The sequence below is a fragment of the Lytechinus variegatus genome, chromosome 4, assembly GCF_018143015.1.
Source record: "Lytechinus variegatus isolate NC3 chromosome 4, Lvar_3.0, whole genome shotgun sequence".
In the NCBI taxonomy this organism is placed as follows: Eukaryota; Metazoa; Echinodermata; class Echinoidea; order Temnopleuroida; family Toxopneustidae; genus Lytechinus; species Lytechinus variegatus.
The window spans coordinates 7,651,089-7,674,445 of NC_054743.1; the positions used below are offsets into that span (position 1 = coordinate 7,651,089).

Consider the following 23,357-nt stretch of genomic DNA (forward strand, 5'->3'; position numbering starts at 1 on the left):
TATCATCCTTGTGAGATCCGTTTTTGACTCTCAAAAGTCCGTTTTTTGAGGTCTCTTGACTTCAGGGTTGGGGTTTGTTACCCCCCTACCCCCTTGCTTCTCTGTTTCTTATCTTACTACTAGATCACCCTACGGCAATAATGAGCCTTTCGGACTCTCTTTCTGAAGAGCCTCAGGCGGCTGCTGTTTCGGGGCCCGACACCGGGGTCTTATCCCCCACCACAGGTAGTATAGATAGCGAGAACAGAGTCAGAGCCCCGTGGGCTCTCAAAGGGGTGGAACCGTGGACGCGCGTTCACGTGCCCCGCTTAATAAGGGTGGAACCGTGGATTTGCGACCACGTGCCCGCACGGTGATGGCCAAGGCTTCCGTCCCGGAACCTGAACCTTATTGGGGAGCGTCGCACTAGTACAGAAAACGGCGACTCCTCTAGGGCTGTCAGACCCACCGGCCATCGGGTCACCTAAAGTCCGGGGGGAGAGCACGGGTCTCTCCACCCGGCAAAGACTAGGCTCGATGCCGTGTAAGACCCCTCTAGGGAGCGTCGGCAAAGGGCTACCAGCCCCTAGTCGGAAGAGGCACCTGAGTCCGACCGTGTCGGACTCTCAATTCAATCTGACGCCGTCAGATTCGGCCGACGCCTCCTCTCGCTCGGCTAGCTCTCCCCGTGGGAGAGCTAAGGAGAGGAAGACAGGCGCAGCCCAGCCTCTTGTCCCTTCTTCCGCTCCGGCGCCGGAGCAACCGAAGAAGAAGAAAAGAAGAAGAGGAGAACCACAGACATAAGCCCCGCTCCGTCGGGCGGTCTGTCCTCTGATTCTTTTGATGGCCAGGCCTCTCAGCTTCTCAAGCTAATCTAGAGTGCCCTCCAGCACTGCGGGTTTTTACCCTCAGGCTTGCCTGCTTCAGCCGACGGTACTACCAACCGAGCGGATCAAGCAGACACCGGCCATCCAACACACCTCGGAGAGTCACCGGCAATATCATGTTTCGCCGGCTCACGCATCTGCAAGGGAATTTCACGCTAATACACAGGTGCTATCGACATACGGGCGTCGCCCGCCATTATGTCACCAGACTCCCGATCATTATACCCTCTTCTGCCCCCTGGCGGGGGCCGCATAGAAGAGGAAGAAGAAGAAATTCTAGGTCGCTAACCCCGCTGTGCGGGTAGACCTTCCCTTCTGATTCTTGTGCCGACGGCAAGGCGTCGTAACTTCATGTTACAACAGAACGCCCTCGAGCACCACGGATCTTCATCCTAATGCTCCCTGTCAGCTAAAACCGCCGTGTCGAGCACCAGGCAGGTCAAGCAGACAGTCGCCGTCTCGCACCTCGGAGAGTCACCGGCAATATGATTCGCCGGCCCACGCACCTGCAAGGGAAATCCCCGCTAATACACAGGTGCTATCGACATACGGGCGTCGCCCGCCACTATGTCGCCAGACTCCCGATGATTGTTCCCTCTTCTGCCCCCCGGCGGGGGCCGCACAGAAGAGGAATAACAAGAAGAAAGTCTAGGTCGCTAATCCCACTTTGCGGGCAGACCTTTCTTTCTGATTCTTGTGCCGATGGCCAGGCGTCGTAACTTCATGTTACAACAGAACGCCCTCGAGCATCACGGATCTTTATCCTCATGCTCCCTGTCAGCTAAAACCGCCGTGTCGAGCACCGGGCAGGTTAAGCAGACATTCGCCATCTTGCACCTCGGAGAGTCACCGGCGATTTCATGATTCGCCGGCTCACGCACCTGCAAGGGAAATCCCCGCTAATACACAGGTGTTATCGACATACGGGCATCGCCCTCCATTATGTCACCAGACTCCCGATATTTGTGGGTCAGGCGTCGCACATACTCCCATGAGCAGTGCGGGTAATTCACCCACGCTTCATATCAGCTTCAGCCGCCTTGCTAAGCACTGTGCGGCTCAAGCAATCACCTGTCCTCTCACACCGGGCATTTATTGAAACGCTGTTCACCTACACGGTGACCCCCGTTTCTATGCAGGTGCTTCCGACATACGGCTTTCAAGCATCAATATGTCGGCAAGCTCTCGGTGACCGACGGCTGGACTTTGCATCCGTTCAGGCTGCATCTATGCGTCCCCGAGCATTACGGGTTCTTATCCTCGTGTTCTCCGTCATTATAAGACCGCCGCGGTCTTATTGCTGGCGTCGGGTATTGAGCGGATTGAGACTTCTCTCGCCAACCCGCACTCCGGGGAGCCATCGGCGAGTTACCTGCATGGGTATTCCCCTTTTTATGCAGGTACTCCCGAATTCGCCCTCTACGTCAAGCCCACGTACGGCGACGACTCCTTCAGCGGTAACTCTCTCCATTCTACCCCCTAAGCGGGCCCGTAGATCGGAGGTAAGAATCTCTTACATACCGCATGCCGCACTTCTCTCGTGAGAATGTTTGGCTGCTTTGAGGGGGCAACCTATCACGTCCGCGGTCCGTCCGCCCAGGCGACGGGACCGTCGGTTTCTGGCCTGAACCTCACTTTCTATTCGAAAGTAAGGGTGCCCTGTCTTACTTAGCTCCTACCCTTGCAAGGCCAGAGTCAGGGCTAGTACAGACACCCGTCCTCCAGCGATCGCCACTGAAGAGAGGGCGACTCCGATATGAGCACCATCACCGCTCAGCGGTATGTCTCACTACCTCATAGCTCTCCGAACTTATGAGTATGTATATCGGATCTGAATGTCACGGCGATTTAAAGTTCTCCTGTGCTTAGTAATCGCTACGCCTTCACCACCCGGTGCATTATGGTTATGTTAACCTATTGTCTCGTATTCGGGCGGCTCGTTCGAGCCCTGCCCGAGCTGCCATCACCGGTCGTCCAGCCGGACACCGCCGAAAGCACCCGCACCGAATACCTGGAGGGAATCAGCTTTTCATATGCTAGATATCCCTCCTGTTGACATTCACAGCTGTTCCCCGAGTCCTTCCCGGTCGGGTAAGCATCATCTCGGAGGAAAGAAACCGCCGTACATCTCATGAGATTATTGGCTATGTACGTGCGTTCAAGCTTGTTTAAAGCCCCAGACTTCTCTGTCGGCATTCTATGCCTATTTTCTGGGCACACCCACCGTACCGGGTCGGCGAGTTTACACCAAACAGTACACCTTCAGACCATCGGTCGAGCTCTAACAGTCTATGTTATAGACTGCTCTCTATGTGGGTCAAGCTTGCGGGCGTCTCCGCCGTTTCCTCCTTGTGTGGAGTGGTCTACGGTGGATGTCTTACCGTGCCCATTTGTCGAATCGTCTTCTTATTTAGAAGCTTTTTCACTCGGCACACTCGAGTCGCCTCGCATGCTGCTTTCATCCTCCCTCCATGCAATGCATGTGGCCATGGTCACCGCACGACCGAGGATGATGTAACCGTGGATGCATGTATGCTTATGCCTACCTAACCACAATCACTACGACCCGCTTTTTCTCGGGCCGACTGCGGATGAGTCTCTCCATGTAAGTGATTTACTTCACTGGAGTTCTTCTTTTAGAAACTTAGATGCTCATCCCCCACTGCTTAGGGCGTCATTTTTGCCGCCCCCCGCAGCTTTTTGGAACTCCTTATTCTCCGATATCGGACTGTTCCACGCTGCCGCAACCGGCGCCGGCGGTGCTTGCTCTTACGATCACCTGAGAGACCAGGCCTTGTGGCTGTTTTCATAAACAACTGGTTCTCACCGCAGACTGATGGAAATTTTTGTGTTTATTTTCCTCAAGTCTCCCTCCTCCTTCGCTTGTTTCTTCAAGCGAGGACATCGACACTCTTAGCCAGTTTCCGTCCCTAACTTGATAGGACAGGGCCGTTGCTACCTCATTCGATTCCGTTGGGAACGTACTGTTGAGGTATCATATCTGGCGATGTCTGTTCGTTAGAACATCTCTTGATTGTCGCCTTCACGTAGGATCATGACAGAGACTTTTCGCCAGCTCCCTCTGGCGTACACTTGCTTCTGCTAGGGATTCCCCCGCCCGGCGGTCATCCATCGCAGCCTAGCCTCACGGGCTCTCTCGGCAATGGTGGCTTGAGCCAAGCCACCTCTTCCACCGCGTGCACTGCACCCTCAGATGGGTGCTTCGATCAGTACGGGAGAAAGGGGATCCTGAGTTCTCTCTCGATCACTCGGTCTATCACACTTTTGTCGTGATGTGTACCGCGCTGTTTCTCTGACACGCCCGGTTGAGCTATTTTAACCAGACTGCTTTATTCTACATAGGCAGCAGGTCCGCGGTATTTCTTATTAAAAGGATGGCACTCAGTCGCTTTCTCGACCCTTGACTGCCTTACGAGTGGTTTTCTTCTTAAATCCCTACTCTCCGTCGTTCCTAGTCCTCTTCGGACCGCTAGTAACTTTCTGCCACAGCTCTCTATCAGAATTCTGCAGATGTCTGCCCTCACGCATTTGAGACGGATATCGAATTCTGGGCGCTTTCTCCCACGCGGAGGCTTCTGAGATCTCTCGCCTTCTCAGATTGTTCGATGGATCACTTACTGAGCCTTAAAGCTACAGTTTTCCGATCACGATTCTTGTTGAAAATTTCAACAAATTCCGAATGTTACGCTCTAGTCAGCTGGTGATGTTGTTCTCCTGACACTAGGCCGAGGGCCCATGATACTTAGTATCATTCTTCTTGGGCTCTTTCTTGGAATCGTCGTTCACGACTTCTCGAGGTCCGTCTATTGACGCCCCTCTTTCCTTCACTCCTTGCTCTTAAGGACTTCTTCACATGAGGCTTTATCGCCTCCCCTGTCCGTAAGGCAACGGCCTTTGTGTCTTCATCTCCCTATTTTAACGCACTTCTTAGTCTAGACATGCCTCCCTTCACGTTGAATCCGTGTTGGTCTAGCAAATCAAATGGGTATATCCCAGTTATTGATGTAAATTATGAAAATACTTACCATGATTTTCTTATTTACGAGATAACTGGATATACCCATTTGAACCCTCCCTCCTACCCCTCGCCTTGTGTGACAACATGTCTTGCCCGCAGGCTCATGAGAGGAAATGGACGCCAAATTGCGCGACGATCTTGGGATAGTGCGTTGGTAGGGAGATGCAGCGCGCGCGCAGGAAAAATTGTGTACTCTATATTCGGCACGCAGGTTCATCGTAATGAACTAGCAAATCAAATGGGTATATCCAGTTATCTCGTAAATAAGAAAATCATGGTAAGTATTTTCATAGTTCATATGTGTAATTCTCAAAACATAGAGCGGCTTGCTCCCCTTTTGCCCCCACCTGGATGCGCAACTGAGTCACTATGTGTGAAAGCACTGTGGACACCCACTTTGCACAGTTAGTCACAGTCTGAAATTATCATTAGACTAATGTACTTTATGGAAAAAAACATTTCAAAGCCGTTTTCTGTAAAGTGACATGTGAAATGTATTAGATGAGCATGTTTACAGCAAATACTCATTCTTATAGAGAATGTGATAAATGGTTCGATCATTGCTTATTAAATGATTTGTACAGGATATGTTGCAGTAGTAGTGTGTTACATATACCCCTAGAGATTAGGTAATCAACATGATTGAAGTTTTACCCAGTGGTCTCAATGAAAGCTGTCATGAAATCTGAAAGTTTTAACCACTTATGTGCTATTCAAACCCTCATCGTCATTTACCTTCATTACTTGTATTCTTCCCCTTGCATCTATCCTTGATTTTCTGTTTATTCTTCAGGCAGGGAAAAGACAAGAGGAGTACACGTTTTGGCCTGATGTCTTAGAATGCTTTGGCCATGTATATCAGAGGGAAAACTTTGCTGGTAAGTCGAGAAATAATAAGATACCTCTAAGATTCTGTTTGGTCAAATGAAATCCAATCCAGGAATTTGTAGAGTGTCAATTTCTGATTATTATCTGATGGGCTTTACTAAACACTAGAATGTCTGTTCATGTTTTATGATAGTTCTTGCTAAGAAAGATAAAGAACACTTAACCTGTTGACTTCCGAGTTCTGTAATGGCCATATCAATGGAGGCGCGATATCTCAGTTGGTAGAGCGGGGGTTTTATATTCTGGTGACCCGGGCTTGATTCCAATTAGTGTGCCAGTGTCCAAATGCTTAAATCCTCATTACCAGGTCCTTAAGAGAGGACATTAAGCCGTTGGTCCTCTGGTTGCTTGCGTAGAAGCATTCATGCTTTCTTAGCAATCAGGTAAAATATCACTACCAATGTAGGAAACCTGGTTTCAGTAGGCAACCGTCAGTAAAGGCATTATTTATGGGAACTCATTTAGGATTATAATGGGGGTATTTGATTTAAAATGATCAGAGGGTAAGTAGTAGGGTCATTATTTAGATTGAGGTTGCGTCTTTTTTGGAAAAACGCATATTTTTCATGTGGTGATAACTTTATGTTGAACAGACTTAAAAGACTTTTTTTGTATAATAAAGGAAATTGTAAGAATTGTCTGGTGATTATAAAGTGAACCACATCAATTAGACACCCGTAATTATTCAGAATACTTGTACAGTTTCAATGAATTTACATTTGAATGTTGCTATAAATGAAATAACAATAGACATGATAATGTAAAGGATTTCTAAAGCGTCAAGTTAATCCATATGGACTGCATGCTTAAAACACTGAGTGAAGAAAAAAATACAAGGAGAGGGATTTGAAAAAGAATGCAAACTAATGGAAGGCAAGTACAAACAGATGAGTTATGAGAGCAATTTTGGAACAATCAACATTTAAAATATTTCAATTTAATGTGGTAGAGTAATTGAGTATGTTATAATTACATTTATTTTTTTCTCCTTTGACTCTGGAAGATGGTAAAGGAGGGTACTTTCCAACCTACAAAGCAGATCCATTAAAGTATGTTGAACCCTGTAGTGATGCAGTGAAAGGCTGGTTTAAGAAGCTGAAGGATGCTGGGAAGGTTACATTCCTACTCACAAGTTCACATGTTGATTACGCAGAGTCTCTACTGGAAAATATTCTAGGGTATGTTCCTTTCATAATTTTTGTGTTTTACAGGACAAACATCACCCACGTTTCCTATTATTAGATTCCGACTTATTCTTGTGGGTCATGAATTTTTTACCATATAAAGTGTCATTATTAGTGAAAATTCTAAATTAAGGAATGTAATGTAATAATAATAATACAAAGAATATGTTCATTTATAAAGCGCTGTTCCAATGTGTGCATATAATGAACTATGCTTTCAGATGCTTGGTATCATATTATTCCGGCTGTAGCTTAGCCGCCCTATATGCGCTGAAGCGTTCAAGGAATAACACATTCACATCACCTGGGTAGAGTTCAGCACAATGTGGATCATTTTCTTGCTGAAGAAAAGTACCCATTAGCTGGGATTCAAATAGTAGGTCATTCGTACATGTACTTCATGAACTGCCCAAACCATTATATTTTGAGAGCATCATAACTTCTATATGAATAAATTGACATACAACATAATAAAATCACTTCCAGAAGGTCCCATGTAGAGTGTAGCAGACTTACCTACTTTGACCTCTATTTGAGTCATGCAATAATTTTTTTTCCTCCTTTTACAGGAAAGATTGGCAAGATTACTTCCATGTTGCTATGATGTATGCCAGGAAACCAGGATACTTCACCAAGGAGCAAACAGAGAGACCTTTCTATTCTATTGGTAACTATGTGTTATAAGCTACTAAAATCCTTGCTTCTGATTGGTTCAGAGAAAAATTGTAAGTGAAAATCACTGAAAATCTTGTTTCACGAAACGCTTCCAAGATACTCCGCCCAAGAGCTGGCACATACTTTTTTTATTCTATGGGTAACTATCAACAATACTGCATTAAATGCATATATAGAATTAAGGCATGCGTGTTTAGTTTTTCCCATTCCGCGGCGATTGTTGAACAATTTTCCAACCAAGATTTTGTCTCCGACTTCGCCGGGAATTCTGTCATGCATTTTTTTTTCAAAGATGATTCGCAAAATCGGGGGTGTGGCTTATACGCCGCCGCGGCCTTTACGCCGGCAAATACGGTAGGTTCTGATAACAAGAATAGGGATCCACTCATCCCTGAAAGAGATGGATTCAGTTATAAGTGTTGAGTCTTGGATTTCACCAATTGTTTCAAAATCTGAAGTCAATAAATAATGTTCTCTTTATCAGTTATGGAAAAAAAGTTGAAGAACTTTAGCCTATTGGTCAAAGGCACCTGACTTCACACATGAAAAGCCTGGGGTTCAATCACAGTGTTAGGAATGGTATTTAATTTTTTTGCATTGCTCTTCTGTACAGCAAATGAATGAAAATGCACTGCTGATTGCATTGTGTGCACATTTCTATAAAAAAATTATAACATAAGTGATACAAGTTTTCTTGTAAAATAGAAACACATTGTTTTCAAGAATTTATGATACAATTTAACAAATTGTCCCTTTTTTGTTATGTTTTTAGTTAATAACAAGGAAGGAGACGAGGTGAATGAGATTCAGACAGGATGCAAGTATCTACAAGGCAGTGTTCACACTTTTCATTCATACCTCAAGAAAATGAGTGGAAAAGAAAATCCAAAGGTAAGTGTATTGTCATTTCATTCAGCCAAAAACTGTTGTTGCAAACATGATGCAGATTCACTTTGTAATTATGTATTAATTTTATATCAGGCAGAAGTATCCATCGCAGTGGTAGAAATAAGAAATTATTTGCTTGGAAATAATTAAGTATACATTTTTTTGGTGTGTCATTAAGGAATAAACTAAATGAGAAGCAGCCATTATACAAATAATGCACGTAAGCGCATGCATGCAGGGCCAAATAATGAACGATGTGCGAGAAGAGCCAATGGATATACCGCACCGCGGTCCACAGGACCGAGTGCGATATATCCATTTGGGGAGTCGAGTACAGAGTTCATACTTAGGTCCTCTATGCACAAGAATGCGTGCATTGTTTGTTTATACGACCCCCTCCTCTCCCATGTTACTTACTTTCCCCGAATGCTATATTTGATCTAAATTCTAAATAATTCTAGATCATTCCAGACCTCGTAGTATCCAGCACTCTGATGTCAGAGTGCAGGATAGTACTTCTGGTATGACGTCAGAGTGTAGGATAGTGCATTTTGAATGCAATAGTGCAATTCGCTGAATATCGTTATCCGATTTGGACCAATCAGATTACAGAACATTTTTTGGGAGTTGTATAAATACCTGATATACATACCTTTAGTGGCGTCCCATTGGATCTTATCCATATTTGTAGGTTCTCAATTCAATTTATTTCCACATATTGAGTAAAAAACATGTAATAAACATTACAATCGAGCACATACATAGATAATAACAAATACAAGTATAAATAGTAACAATATATACATAAAAAAGAAGATAGAAAATCAAAATGTGGAGGGGATTGACAAAGGCCATATTGATCTATCAAGGTCAATCCCCAATGAAAGAAAAAAAAAATGGAATACATAAATTACATAAGAAAAAAAAGATACTTAACCTAAAAACCCCAGACAAAGCAAAAGAAAGTAAAAGACAAATAAAGGGGAGGGAGAGGCAAATATAAAACTATCTTATGGAGTAAATAGATAAAATTTATATTTCCGTTTGAAAGACAGGAGTGTGGGGGAATGTTTGAGTTCATTTGATAAAGAATTCCAAAGTTTAGGTCCGACATATTGAATAGTGTTTCGTGAAAATGTGTATTTGAAATTTGGAATAAAAAGATCATTAGCTTGTCTAGTTAGACGACCAGTAAGTGATTTATTCTGTACAAAACATTTATTAAGAAAGTTTGGCAAGAGATTATTGTAATAAGAATACATAAAAATAGCAGTTTATTGATTATTAATTTGATCCATAGTGAGTATTTTATATTTGGCAAAAAATGGTGCAGTGTGTGTACGAGGGTTAGAGTTTGTGATAATTCTTATTGCACGTTTTTGAAGTATTCTTAATCTACTCAGATGGCAATCAGAACAATTTCCCCAAACAATATTACAATAGTTATGATGAGGTAAAATCATTGTATAATACAGATTAAGAAGGATATTCAGAGGTAATATATGTTTAAGTCTGTTCATGACACCTAATGTTTGTGCTACTTTACAAGACACGCTGTTAATATGTTCTTTCCAAGTTAATTTATCATCTATGGTAACCCCCCAAAATTTAGTAAAATGAACAAATGGTATATTACAACCATTGATACATACATCTATTTCATTACAATTAATATTTTTATTTTTAGGTTGGAATAACATACAAACAGTTTTTTCAAGATATAATTTAAGTCTGTTTGCTAAAAACCACAAATTAACCTTAGATAATTCAGTAGAGAGAGTGTTATTCAGCGTCTGTACGTTGTCCCCTGTTAAAAATAAATTGGTGTCATCTGCAAAAACAATTGGGTTGAGTATATCACTTACATATTGAATATCATTAACGTATAAAAGAAAAAGTAACGGGCCCAATACTGATCCCTGGGGTACGCCTAAAGAAATTGATTTTATTTCAGAGGACACATTGTCAATTGATACATACTGGAGTCTATTATTTAAATAACTTACAAACCAATCCAAGCAAGAACCTCTAATTCCATAGAATTTCAGTTTTTCTATTAAAATATTGTGATTGATACAATCAAACGCCTTTGATAAATCTAAAAATATTCTGATAAAAAATTGCTTATTTTCAAATGTTTCAGAAATGGTATTGATAAAATCAAGTAATGCCATATACGAAGAATATTTTTTCCTAAAACCATATTGTCTATTATACAAAATATTATTACTACATAGAAATGACATGAGGCGAGTATAAACAAGTTTTTCAAAAATCTTAGAAAATGTAGAGAGTACTGATATTGGACAGTAGTTTTTCAATACACATTTATCCCCTTTCTTGTAGACAGGAATAACTTTCGCTAACTTAAGCTTGCTTGGAAAAATCCTGTTTTGTAAAGAACAATTAAAAATATTGCACAAAGGTTTTACAAATAAAAGAATAGTCTTTTTTATAATGTCAATGTCTATATCATCATATCCAGGACTTTTACTAGATTTTAGATGTCTTACGATTTCCAGTATTTCATGACATTCAATTGGATTCATAAACATATAATGTATGTAATATTTTTTAGGAAAGAACTCTGAAAAATGATTCTGTACAACTGGTAAAGTTCTCTCAATGTCATTCCCAACATCAGCGAAAAAGTTATTAAATGCATTTACAATAGTATTTTTGTCAAAAATTTGTACATCGTTAATCTTAATGCGTAGGCAATCTAACTTGTTCTTCACTCGATTCAAAATATGATTAATTATTTTCCAAGTACTTTTTGTGTTATTACAAGATTTCTTAAATAAATCAAAATAATATTCTCTCTTGTGCCTACGAATTTCACAAGTTACTAGATTTCGGTAAGTACAGTACGCATTTTTTCGATAGGTTGTTGGGTTTTTGAGATACTTCCTATACAAAAGATGTTTTTTATTAATCATTTTCTTTAATCCTGAATCAAACCAGGGTTTATTTTTATTAGATATAGTTTGTTTTACTGTTTGGAGAGGAAAACATTCATTGTAAATACTAGTAAGGCTTAACATAAATGCATCAAACTTAATATCAACATCTGGCGATTCAAGAACCATATTCCAGTTAACAGTTTGCAATTTATTACAAAATCTAGAAGTACTTAATATCAACATCTGGCGATTCAAGAACCATATTCCAGTTAACAGTTTGCAATTTATTACAAAATCTAGAATTGTAGGTTCTTGCAAAAAGGACTAGTGAATTCTCAAAATTAATTAAGCACCATAGATTGAAATCCTAGATTTGGAAGATAGAAACTTGTAGGTCCTACCCAACCTATGTTCATGGATAGGAAACATAGATTTGTAACAAAAGTTGAACACAGGCAAGTCAGAGTCAAGCATTCATCCAAATGTCAGTATGATGCTCCTCCAGGCCCTTGACCGTGACCTTTGACGTCTAGTCTTTGACCTTGGAGTTTCTGGCCAAATGAATGTGTATTCCTAAGGAGTGTATCATTATTATCTTCTCTCAGGTGGCATATTTTGGTGACAGTGTCCGTTCCGATGTTCTCCCGCCTCAATCCGTTGGATGGCACCCATTCCTCATCTTAGAAGAAATGGAAGCAGAAGGTTTGATTGAAGATCAAACAGATGGACCACCAACTAAGAGAGGAAAGATCACTGTGAGTTATCAACGTATTCATCAGAATTTTATTCATAAAACATGTTATTTGCTATCGTTTATATTCATAGGCTGATATTCTGATAATTTAACCAAGATTTAACCCTGTCTTATCTAGCAAAAAGGCCCTTTCACTGCGTGCAAAAGTGCATTGTGAAAGGTTGTTTCTGCATTGATGTGGTGAGCCCAAATGTTTTAGTAACGGCATTGAACTTCTGATACCCACTTCTTCTTTTCCTTGTTAAGTCCAATGCCCAGCTTTTCTGAAATCCACCTTGACTTTCATCATTAAAGAGTTCAAAATAATGGTTGAAAACATTTCCAGTATGTGATCATTCTTGTTCATGCAGAAAATATTTCTAGTCAAGTAATATATATTCATTGTAAATCAAAGTAATAAATGAACCTGCATCTTTCCCAAACTTTTGCTGAAGATGTAGCCATGTCCACGAGTTCTTTATTAGTAACTTAAATATGATTTTAACTTGTCTTGAAAGTGAAAACTAATATTTCCAATTCTTAAATTATAAACGCCTGTGTGTCAAAACTCACACCCTAACGCTAACCTATCCCGATAACCGTCAAGATCACTGTAAGCCCATCTGTTGCTTTGCTAAAAGGTCAATTATATGTTACTCACATAATCAGTCCAGCATAGGTATTCTAATTCTTCCGATACCCCTCTTTTTTTCATTTATTTTTTCATCTTGCCTGGTATCACATACTTTTTCAAATAATGTTTGTTGAATTATTTTATTTGAATTTTGATAATGTGTAGATTAATATATATTGGAATGTGCAATATTTTCTCAACAGTTTTTCCATGAGGGCTCGCATGCCTCTGGGCAATAGTACTGAATTTTTTGCGAGCCCTGGCCCATGGAAAAAACGTTTTCTGGACCTTTTCTTTTCTTTCATTTCTACTTTACCCATATTCAACTATCCAATTTCAGATTGTATTTTTGTAATTACATTGTACAATTTTTGCATGTTTTTAATGGCTGAATAAATAATAATAATGAATTATATGCGAAAACATTATATTCAATCTTTAATAACCTGTTGTGGCCATTTAAGTTTAATTCTTTGTGACATGTACTCAGAATATTTATCCTTTAAAAGATGATTACATATTTCACTTCTTCTCCTGCCTCTTGCAACCTGTAGGGTCCATCAACAACCGAGAAAGAGTTCATTACATCAAGCATATGGGGGTCATTCTTCACCGACCAGACAGTGTTAAACCTACCTGATGGGAGCGTTCACACTGGAGGGGATGAACAGGATGGTATGAATGGTCAAGTTGATCGTCAGTTTGAGAGTCTGAACACATTATGGGGTTATTTCATCCAAACATACGCAGATGTAGCAATACCACAGCTTGACTATATTGCAGGTAAGTGAATGATTTTGGTTTTGGTCATTAACAGGCATGATATTCTCTCTACTAAAATTGGAATTCTGATTTTTTGAATAATTTTTCTTTTTTACAAAATCCTTTGCCCAAGAACATTCTCATGCTGTTTTACTGCTTTTTAAAGTAGAATGATAAAACTATCTGGCAGACTCACCTTGAAAATCACTTTTGATTTCTTTACTATGAAAAAGCTTGTAACCTCCACCGGAGCGCCACCGACTTCGTCGGTGACTTAGCGACCCTTGGCTATTTTTCAGATTTTATTTTTCAAAGGGGAATATCATGCCTGCATTAACCAATTTGAAAAAAGATACAGCAATGGTAAATTTGGTTCATTACTCAGATGGGTGTATTAATATATGAATATCATGCCTGCATTAACCAATTTGAAATCATTGTCACACTGCTAAAGTACTATACAGAGTCCTCTTTATGAACCCACTGAGTGTAGTGGTTTTTCGGTACACCATACATGGGTGGAAATCCTGGGGGGGAAGGGACACAATTTTTCAATGTCCCCCTACTATTTTCAGTCTTTTATAATGGAAAGAAATACATCATTAAAAATAAAAATAATACATGTATTTTGGACGTGATAACCTTACACTTGGGTGATAATTTTTTTTTTTTGCTTGTCAAATTAATGTCGGTCGAAATGGCCAGACATTTAGGGTGATAACCCTTTTTTTTTTGCTTGTCGAAATTTTTTTCCAGTCCCCGGTCCCTCTTACATTTAGGGAAAAAGATTTCCACCCTTGACACCATCTATTCTTTCGTGGGCATATGTTGGTCCTGAAAAATGACCACCCAAACTTGGCGTTTCCTTGAGTGTGTTCTTGTCTCCACAAGAGCACACTTGTCGAAACGTGGTCACTTGTTAAAAAGATCACTTTGTGGGACCCAGATAAAAAAAAGATATGAAAACCTACTTTAATGTAGTTATGTCACTTCTCTGCATTGTTCTAAAAGGGAAATCTTTAGCAGTCATAATCAATTAAATCCTTTTTTTTAAACCCTTTTTACAGATCTTCCACTTGACCACCAGTTTGGTACATTTGCAGACACCACACACCATTCGGCAGGCTTCTACCCTCAACCTCCAGAAACTCTCAAGAAAAAATGAAAGTCAACCAAAACAAAAAAGATAACAGTACTTGTGTTTGGTGTGTGATTACATTTAGCAGTAATCATTGATTTTATTCAGCATTAATTGATCGCTCATGATCTGTAGTTACCTCAAAGTGGGTGCTCTCTTTATCCTTATAAGACCGGGGTAATTTTTTAGGCTGGAAAATCCTTTTTGAACAGCATTATCAGAAGATTTAGCATCACAAGATTTATCATGGAATGTGATGGAGGATTTTTTAGCCACCCCCCCTCGCTATTTTGGTGTTAAGCCTTGAATCACATACATGTGCATTAGATTTCTGTAGCCCCCAGGTTAATAATTGTACCTTGTTTTAAAATAAAAGTTACAGCAATGGTAAATGATTGGTTCAGATTGGTGTATCAATATCATGTTGTGTGTTTTAATTGTATGTTTTCACAGAATGCAATAGCCTTCCATACAGTTTCGTTTTTGAAAGAAAGATTAACTTAAGAACTATTGTATGAAACCTGATGGGTTATAGTTAGGGTCATCGAAGGGGGTATATTTGCTCCTACATTATCAGGTAATGAATTTCCAATTTTGATTAGGTATGTCAGAACCTAATTTAATAATCATTAAATATATTTTCCCCTAACTATTCAAGTCTATTTTTTTTTGGGGGGGGATATGAAGGTCTAATCTCTTTGATCTTCTTTTGACATAAAGATATACAATTTGGTTTGGGTTTATAATAATTTATTATTGTTACCACTATTTATTGAGCAAGAAAAACAAGGAATCAATTGTGAAATATTCACATCTAAAGAGATCTTAATATTCAAATACAACCAGGGGCCCATCTTTGATCCGATCAACCACAACTATTGACAGCTACCAACATCAACATCTAAAATGCAAGTTTGTTCAAAATATTTTCTAGATAAGATGTATATTCATTCATTCATTCATTCATCATTCTCTTGAAGATTCAGTGTGATTCTCTTTGTTTAAGTAGGAGATTTTGCAATTTCATAATGATAATACGATGTTGCTTGTATAGTGCATATCACTACCCATGGGCGTCTCTATGCGCTTTATAGAAAATAGACAACGAAGAGAGAGGATTAAAACTATTTTGATGACCATCTCAATCATAAAATTGCTTTAACAAATAAGTTTTGAGGCGACTTTTCAATTCAGAGCATGTAGATGTCTCTTTAATGGAAGAAGGGAACGTATTCCAAAGTTTAGGGGCCACATGTCAAAATGATCTCTCCCCATAGAACTTGGTCTGAACAACTTGACGCTTAGGCAGATATATCTTTGATCTTCTTTTGACATGAAGATATACAATTTGGTTTTGGTTTATAATAATGCATAATACATAATATAACAATTTCATGTAGAAAAAATTATGGTATGGATGGATTTCCATAGAGTTGAGATTGATTGGATTGGTTGTTAGATGGGACCCAGGTTTAACAAGAAAGAAGAGGATAGTGCTAAGTCACACAATGAAACAGACTCCAAACAGACTGATGGTATGTCATAACAGATTTGAGTGTCATTTCATAAAGACTTGTTATAATAACAAATGACCAATTTCTATATCAATTTAACTATCAGCCAATCAGATTGGAGGGTTTTAGTAGCTTTTGATTGCTATTGTAAATTTGTTATATTTACAAGTTTTATGAAATGGACTCCAAGTCGGTTCTGGACTCTGTTTCGCTGGTGAGACTGTGACATATTTAGAATTGTTTATGTGTCAAGGCTCGTTATTAAAGGTAACATCCATTACCTGAATGCATGTAAGCTATTACTATGTCAGAGCTGCCACGTAGTACGGATTTTCAGTATTTCGTACTGAAAAATAAGAAGAATACTGATGGTTTCATGCAAAATACTGATTTCTAAAGTTTCTGTTTTATGTGTTTTATGGTATTTTATTGAAAATACTGATGTCATCATCAAAATATTGATTTTCAGCTTTAAAAATACTGAAATGTTCTTTTTCAGGTTGGCAGCTCTGCTAGTATGTACACAGAAAAACAAATCTGGAAATTAGTGAGCTATCCCATTGGCAAGAGATGAAAATATCTATGCTTTTATATTTTCAAGTTAGATATTAAGAACAGTCAAACATCCTTTACAATTAAGAAAAGTCAAGCAGATATAAGATATAACTTTATTCAAACCCTCCTGACCATTTTCAGTCAGTATTATACAGATTTATACTGTGTGAGTAAAAAAAAATACACCTCACTAATCAATAATTTAAGAAAAAAAAATTATATGGCTCCAATGAATGAATCCAGATGCCAGTGATGTCCTAATGAACTAGTAAACATATTTGCCAGTCCCTTTTCAATGAAATTAACTTGAGAATTGATACTAAAAAGTGTTTATTAGACAATTATTTTAATTATTTTTTACAATTGATGTTAATGCAACCCTTGTAGGATTATGACATCATTGGCATCTGGATTCACTGATTGCAGTCGTGCCTTACTTTACACCACAGTATGAAATATCCCCTGACTATCCAAGCGTTAACACATACCACATTTGGGAGAAGATACCCTCTCCTGCAATATGTTATATATTATGTGATCATGACATATTTTTTCCTATAATTGGGTTTAATGAGGTGTCATTTTTTTTTTACTCACATAGTATATCTAAAGGCATTCTATCATTTACTCTTCTTAATATCAACAGTTTTCATTTGTTAACAACACCAAAGAGAATCAGGTTGAAAATCAATGAGGCTATTAAATCTAGTTAAAAGTGAATAGATTAATATGCTACAAACAAAATGTGTATTTTCTAAATATTTTAAGTGAACTCATTCCTAACTGAATATGATGGGTCAATCAGATGAGCACCCGCCTCATGTACAAGTAGGTCAATGGTTCAATCCCTGGCTGGGTCCAACTAAAGACTGTAAAGATGGGTCCTTATGTCTTCTTGGCACACTGCATTTTAGCATTGAAAAGGGTAGTAATATCATATGGTTGTGTTATCTATAGCCTGCTGGAAGAACAGATTATAAGAGCTGAAATAGCTACCCTGGGTCAATTGTTAGTAATAGGAACATTATGATATTTCACAAAAGAAAAACTGCAGCAATCTCAATCCAATTCTTTGGATACTTTAATAGGCATATCATCTTTCAGTAGCGGATCCAGGTGGGGGCGGTCGCTCCCCCAATTGTTTTTTCATCGGCGCCGCCTTTGGCGCCACCACCACCCCAAAACAAATACATGTTTTTGGTAAGGCATTCCCTCGGAGTGGACTTTAAGCCGTCGGTCCTCTCGTTGCTTGTTTTATACAAGCATTCATGCTTTCTTAGCAATCAGGTAAAAAAAATCACCACCGCCACCACTTAGGTCGGCGCTGCTCAAAAAAAATTAATAAAAATGAAATAAAACTGGCGCCGCTTTCATCTCAACCGACTCCGGTCAATAACAATCGGCGCTGCTTGAGTCTGAACCGGAGCCGATCACGAAAAATTAGCGCCACCTAAATGTAAGACTGTGTCGCTCCCAAGAAAACTTTCATTCCTGTCTCTCAACCAGAGCCGAGAAAATCTTTTCAAAGCCTCTAGATTTTCATTCTAATATCGGCGCCAGTGGATACTTAATTGCGCTACTCATTTCAAACACTGGCGCTGGTTTGAATTAATTGGCGCCTATTGAGTAAAACAACGGTGCTGGTCAAAACCACGCCTTTTTTAACAGCAACGCAGCTAATTGAAAAAAAAATATTAGCGTCTCATGATTATGAAAACCAATCCTCGCCTATTGGTAATGATAATTAACGGCACAGGGAAACATATTGATGCAACTTAATTCCAAAACTGATGGCGTATTTCAGCTTGAACACCGAGCTTCCATTATTTTCTGAAAAATATTGTTTTGTTCAGCTCGCCTTATTTGATCCACAAAGAACTATACCTCTTCGTGTATTTCATATAAAATTCTTATTTTGAGAATGGAAAATAAAAAATAATCTCCAGCTCGCGCTTCGCACTTGGTCAACCCATTATATTCACAGAGGAATTTAAGATTCTTTTCAAGATTACGAAATGTGACTATGGCTCCCCATTTTTAGGTCTATATATAAATATATGTCAGTTACACATGCCTATCTTGTTCATAATCACAAAAAGTGATTAGAATGTCCAGTTTTCAGATTGATATTATATCTAAAAATCGGCTCGCGCTCCGCGATCGCAAAGTTTAATTTTCAGGACAAAAAAGAAGAAGAAATATCCACAGATCTGACCTCGCGCTTCGCGCTCGCATTACCTTACTGTTCCTTTGGGTTTACATTTAATCAGTGTATATTCATGTCTTGCTTCAATCGAATGATATTGTATTGTTTGATTAATGACACTTGGCATCCCCTTCCCCGATATGATAATGTTTTCACGATTTTGTGATAGGCGCCGCCGATACACAAAAACATTTGCACCACTCGCCCCCCCCCCCCCCATTCGCCAAACCTTGGACCCGCCATGTACATGTAATTTGCAATGAGAATAATGTTATTGTTTTTAGTGTACAATATACTATTTCAGGTCCTATTAGAATCTGTGCTGTTTTTCAAAACACTGACGATGTATTTGTAAAATTTTGCCACCGGTAATGAGCTGATGGGTGAGACAGAATGTGAATAAATTCTTACCAGAATGTACACTATGTTAATGAATAGTGGATTTTTGAAAAGAAATTGTGATGAACAATATTGTAAGATTATTAAAAGAGAAATAGAGAGAGAGAGAGTGGGGGGTGGGTAATGGAAAGAATGTTAATTATGAGAGAGAATGAGAGGGGAAGGGTTAAAGAAATAGAGAAAGGGAATCACAAATATTTTTCCACACTTGCGACATTATCAACTTTGGTTTTTTTTACCGAGAATGACTTGAGAAATGAATAATGGATAGTAGGTTTATCATTCTCCAACACTATATTTTGTAATAAACGTCAATTACTTACATTTTCACTGTTGCTGTTCTAGAATGCAAAAGAGTGATCGACATGAGAATTCAGAGATAAACTGAAACAAAATAAACATTATAGCCCTGGGAAATGGGGGTGCTCTGTGTGTCATTTACCATAAGTAGCACCCCCTGGAAATGTGATAGGTATGATAAGCAATGGAAATCAACTCAAAATTATTTTATTTCGAAGTGAACCCCCTTTTTTCTTGTCAAACGTTTCAAAATCAGCACCCTCGATTTAAAAGTCATTCCCATGGCCCTGAAAATAAAACCTGACCGTCCTTATTCTCGGAAGCATAAACGGGAAATATGGACGGAAGTTAGTCATTTATAACAAAGACCTTGCCATTCTTTCTCATCCTGCTGTCTATAAAGTTCTGGATTTGTATCACAAACAACTACTCAACAGATGAAAGCTGCAAAAATCACTCTGGTGGAAATTACCTGTTAAAATGGATCCCATTATGCCTGATGGTGTAGTTAGTCTCCTCACTGATTCTGTCTCAGTTACAACGTGTCTTGTGCTAATCTTCTCCATTGTCATAACTTGGTATTGGATCAATAGAAAATCAGAGAGTGGCAACTTTGAAGGGCGTCCGTTGCCGGGACCATGGGGCATCCCTGTATTTGGGAACTTGTTCTCCTTCGACCAAAGGAATCCACACCTTTCCTTGATGAAACTGGCCAAAGTCTACGGAAACATTTGTAAGATTCGGTTGGGTAGCAAACCAGTACTTGTATTGAACGGACGAAAGGCGATTTATAATGCATTTGCAAAACAAGCAGTCGTATTTTCTGGTCGCCCTTACCTGTTTAATTTTAAAGCTATTAATAGAGCTACCAGCTATGGGCCCACCGTCAGTTTTACGACATACAGCGAGGAGTGGAAAGACCATCGGAGAATTGTAGAAACAACCCTCCACAAGTTTACTACAGGAGGTCAGGTATATTTCCTTGAAAAAGTCACGCAACGAGAGGTTGAAGAGCTGATCAGGTACCTGACAGTTTCTAAACATGAGACAACTGCAGACATTCCATGTCTAATTCGTATATCTCTCAGTAATATCATGCTTTGGTTTATGTTTAAGAAGCGTGCTGCTTACAACGACAAGAAGTATATAGAATTTATGAGGTTTTTTGATGAATTCATGAAGGAAACCGGAAGTGGAAAACTCATAGACTATCTCCCTTGGCTTAGATTTCTTCCTTTCAAACCATCCACAGTATTTTTAGAAGCGTTGAAGAGGTTCAACCAAGGCACACGTGGACTCATCAATGAACAGCATGAACTATATGATCAGAAATCACTTAAGTATCTTATGGAGGAAGTACAAACCACCCACCAGGATACTGACGATAACGATTTTAAATGCATGGATATTTCGGGACCACAAGCTCTTCAGAATGCGTTCGAATTATTTGGAGCAGGATATACATCTACAGCGACAATCATGGAGTGGGCCATGGTTTACATGGCTCTGTTCCCAGAAGATCAATCTGATATTCAACGCGAGATAGACAGAGTATTAGGTCGTGATCGTTTGCCAAGCATGGACGACGTTGACAAGCTTCCATTGACGCAGTCCTGTATTCTTGAAGTTTTGAGGATCCGAGGAGATGGACCTTTGACCATTCCTCATAGCACAACCAAGGATACTATTCTTGATGGCTACTTTGTTCCTAAGGACATGCTAGTTTTTCTCAATCTTCATTCAGCTCATCATGACCCAGAAGTTTGGGACAAGCCAGACGTATTTAACCCTCGGCGTTTCCTGTCGCAGGATGGAACATTTGACAAGGAGAAAGAGAATCTTTTGATAGCTTTCGGTCTAGGTCGGAGACAGTGTATAGGATCAAGCTTGGGACGACTGTCTCTGTTTATATATTTCACGACGTTCTTACAAAAATTAAGATTTACTCGACATGAAGATGAAGAAATCAATATGGGTTATGAGTATGGGCTCAACTTACGCCCGGTGAATTTCAACGTACACATTGAATCCCGATAGGCCTTTATCAGGCTTTCACTTTCCTGTAAAATCGTGTGCTAACTGTTTTGTACTCACGTCAAATCTTGTATGGGCAGTGGCCGTTGGCTTGTTTATCTTATGATTATTCTAATAATTGCATGATCTTGGAAACACTTTAAACCATGCTAGTTTTTTTGTCAAACTATGATTGTTTTAGTGATGTAACTTGAATCATTAGCCAGGTTAGTAGGAATATGGTATATACGTTACGTGTTTGCTTTAAAGTTATATTCTTTCATTGAAAGTAAGGGCATTATAAAATGTCTTACACCAATAAAGTCTATGACCATTTAACATCTGGTCTATTTCCTCTGTATCATGTATTTAACCTATTTTACTTTGGCCAGTTCTTGGACATGAAAGCTGCTTTTCCGTAATGTTAACATAATTGTTACAGACTTCTCATATTCATGGCCTCCAATATTATCTGACATACTGACATTTATTTGGTCTTCATCATAAAGCTAGTTCAGCATGTCTCCAATAAATTTGAGGCCTTAAAATAACCACTGCATGAATTTACATAATTCTTTTCTTTTTTTTGCTCAAGGGAATCCTTAATCTTAATAATGTTAACCAAAATGTTTTTCCGGTGTTATCAGTTATATTAATTAGAGGTTTTACTTATCAAGTCGTTTTTTGAATATTTATATTCTCTCCATTTTATGCTTCTTTATTTTCATCTTTTTTATTTATCTGCATTGTTATAACTACATGTATGATATACACAAACAGTGTAAACTGAAATCTGAATAAAACAAACAATATTAAAATGTTAGAAATGAGGAAGGATATTTGATATGTGAGGGTGTGTTCATGTGTATAGATGCGAGGTAGAGTGAGTGAATGACAAAGAGAGAGAGAGGGAGAGCGAGAGAGGGGGGGGGGGGAGAGTTGTTCAGATGCCTTGACAAAAATCAAACCCACGTGTACTCTACCACAATCTGACAAGGTAAGAGCATAGAGCTATTACAGATAGCTCTATGGTAAGATCGTATTTGACTGTTACGAGGAACGAAAAAAGGGAACTATGTCGAAAGCTAAGCCATATTTTACCTATTTCGCAGGTCGAGTGTTGGCCGAAGTTACTCGTCTAGCTTTGAATGCAGCAAAAGTAGAAGTATGTTTTTATCTTTTTTTTATTCGATTTTGTTTGATCGATTAACAAGTGGAATTACATTAACACTCCTTACAGTGCAAAACGAGCATGTATAATCGTTTATGATTGTGTAATATAGTTACACTATGCTGCATGAATGTACAGGAATTCTATTTAATATTTTTGTGCTCAAACATGCCAATAAAATATAAAATGTCTGTCTTTAAATTATCGTTTTGATTGAATCTTAGAGACCGGGTTTTACATGTTTATTTGAAATCATACATGCAGCTTTTGGGGGATTAGAATGTTTGTTTACAAGCTATGATATAGAAGGTATCATGAAAGTGATAGCCTGGTGGTTGAGTCGCTGCCCGGAAAGCAGTAGACGGCAGGTTCGAATCCCACTGGTTCCAATTTTTTTCTGACTTACGATCTTATGATTTTCATTACAGATCGAGCATACTGATCTTATACAAACTATAGGAGTAATGCCGAAAATTTGTTAAAGGGGAA

At 39.2% G+C, this 23,357-nt stretch overlaps 2 protein-coding genes across 2 annotated transcripts in view; both read left to right on the forward strand.

Moving 5' to 3' along the window:
• Nucleotides 1-15,346, forward strand: part of LOC121413291 (5'-nucleotidase domain-containing protein 1-like) — a 39,912-nt gene extending 24,566 nt beyond the window's left edge. The window contains exons 2-8 of the mRNA XM_041606062.1: nucleotides 5,699-5,783; nucleotides 6,797-6,971; nucleotides 7,547-7,644; nucleotides 8,425-8,543; nucleotides 12,049-12,198; nucleotides 13,365-13,593; nucleotides 14,640-15,346. Of these exons, the coding sequence (XP_041461996.1) occupies nucleotides 5,699-5,783; nucleotides 6,797-6,971; nucleotides 7,547-7,644; nucleotides 8,425-8,543; nucleotides 12,049-12,198; nucleotides 13,365-13,593; nucleotides 14,640-14,737 (954 nt within the window). The 3' untranslated portion in view covers nucleotides 14,738-15,346. The remainder of the gene's footprint in view (nucleotides 1-5,698; nucleotides 5,784-6,796; nucleotides 6,972-7,546; nucleotides 7,645-8,424; nucleotides 8,544-12,048; nucleotides 12,199-13,364; nucleotides 13,594-14,639) is intronic.
• A 4,354-nt stretch (nucleotides 15,347-19,700) lies between these two features.
• Nucleotides 19,701-22,397, forward strand: LOC121412525 (cytochrome P450 1A1-like). The gene has a single exon (XM_041605318.1). The coding sequence runs from the start codon at nucleotides 20,165-20,167 to the stop codon at nucleotides 21,719-21,721; it is 1,557 nt and encodes a 518-aa protein (XP_041461252.1). The 5' UTR covers nucleotides 19,701-20,164; the 3' UTR covers nucleotides 21,722-22,397.
• The last annotated feature ends 960 nt before the right edge of the window (nucleotides 22,398-23,357 follow it).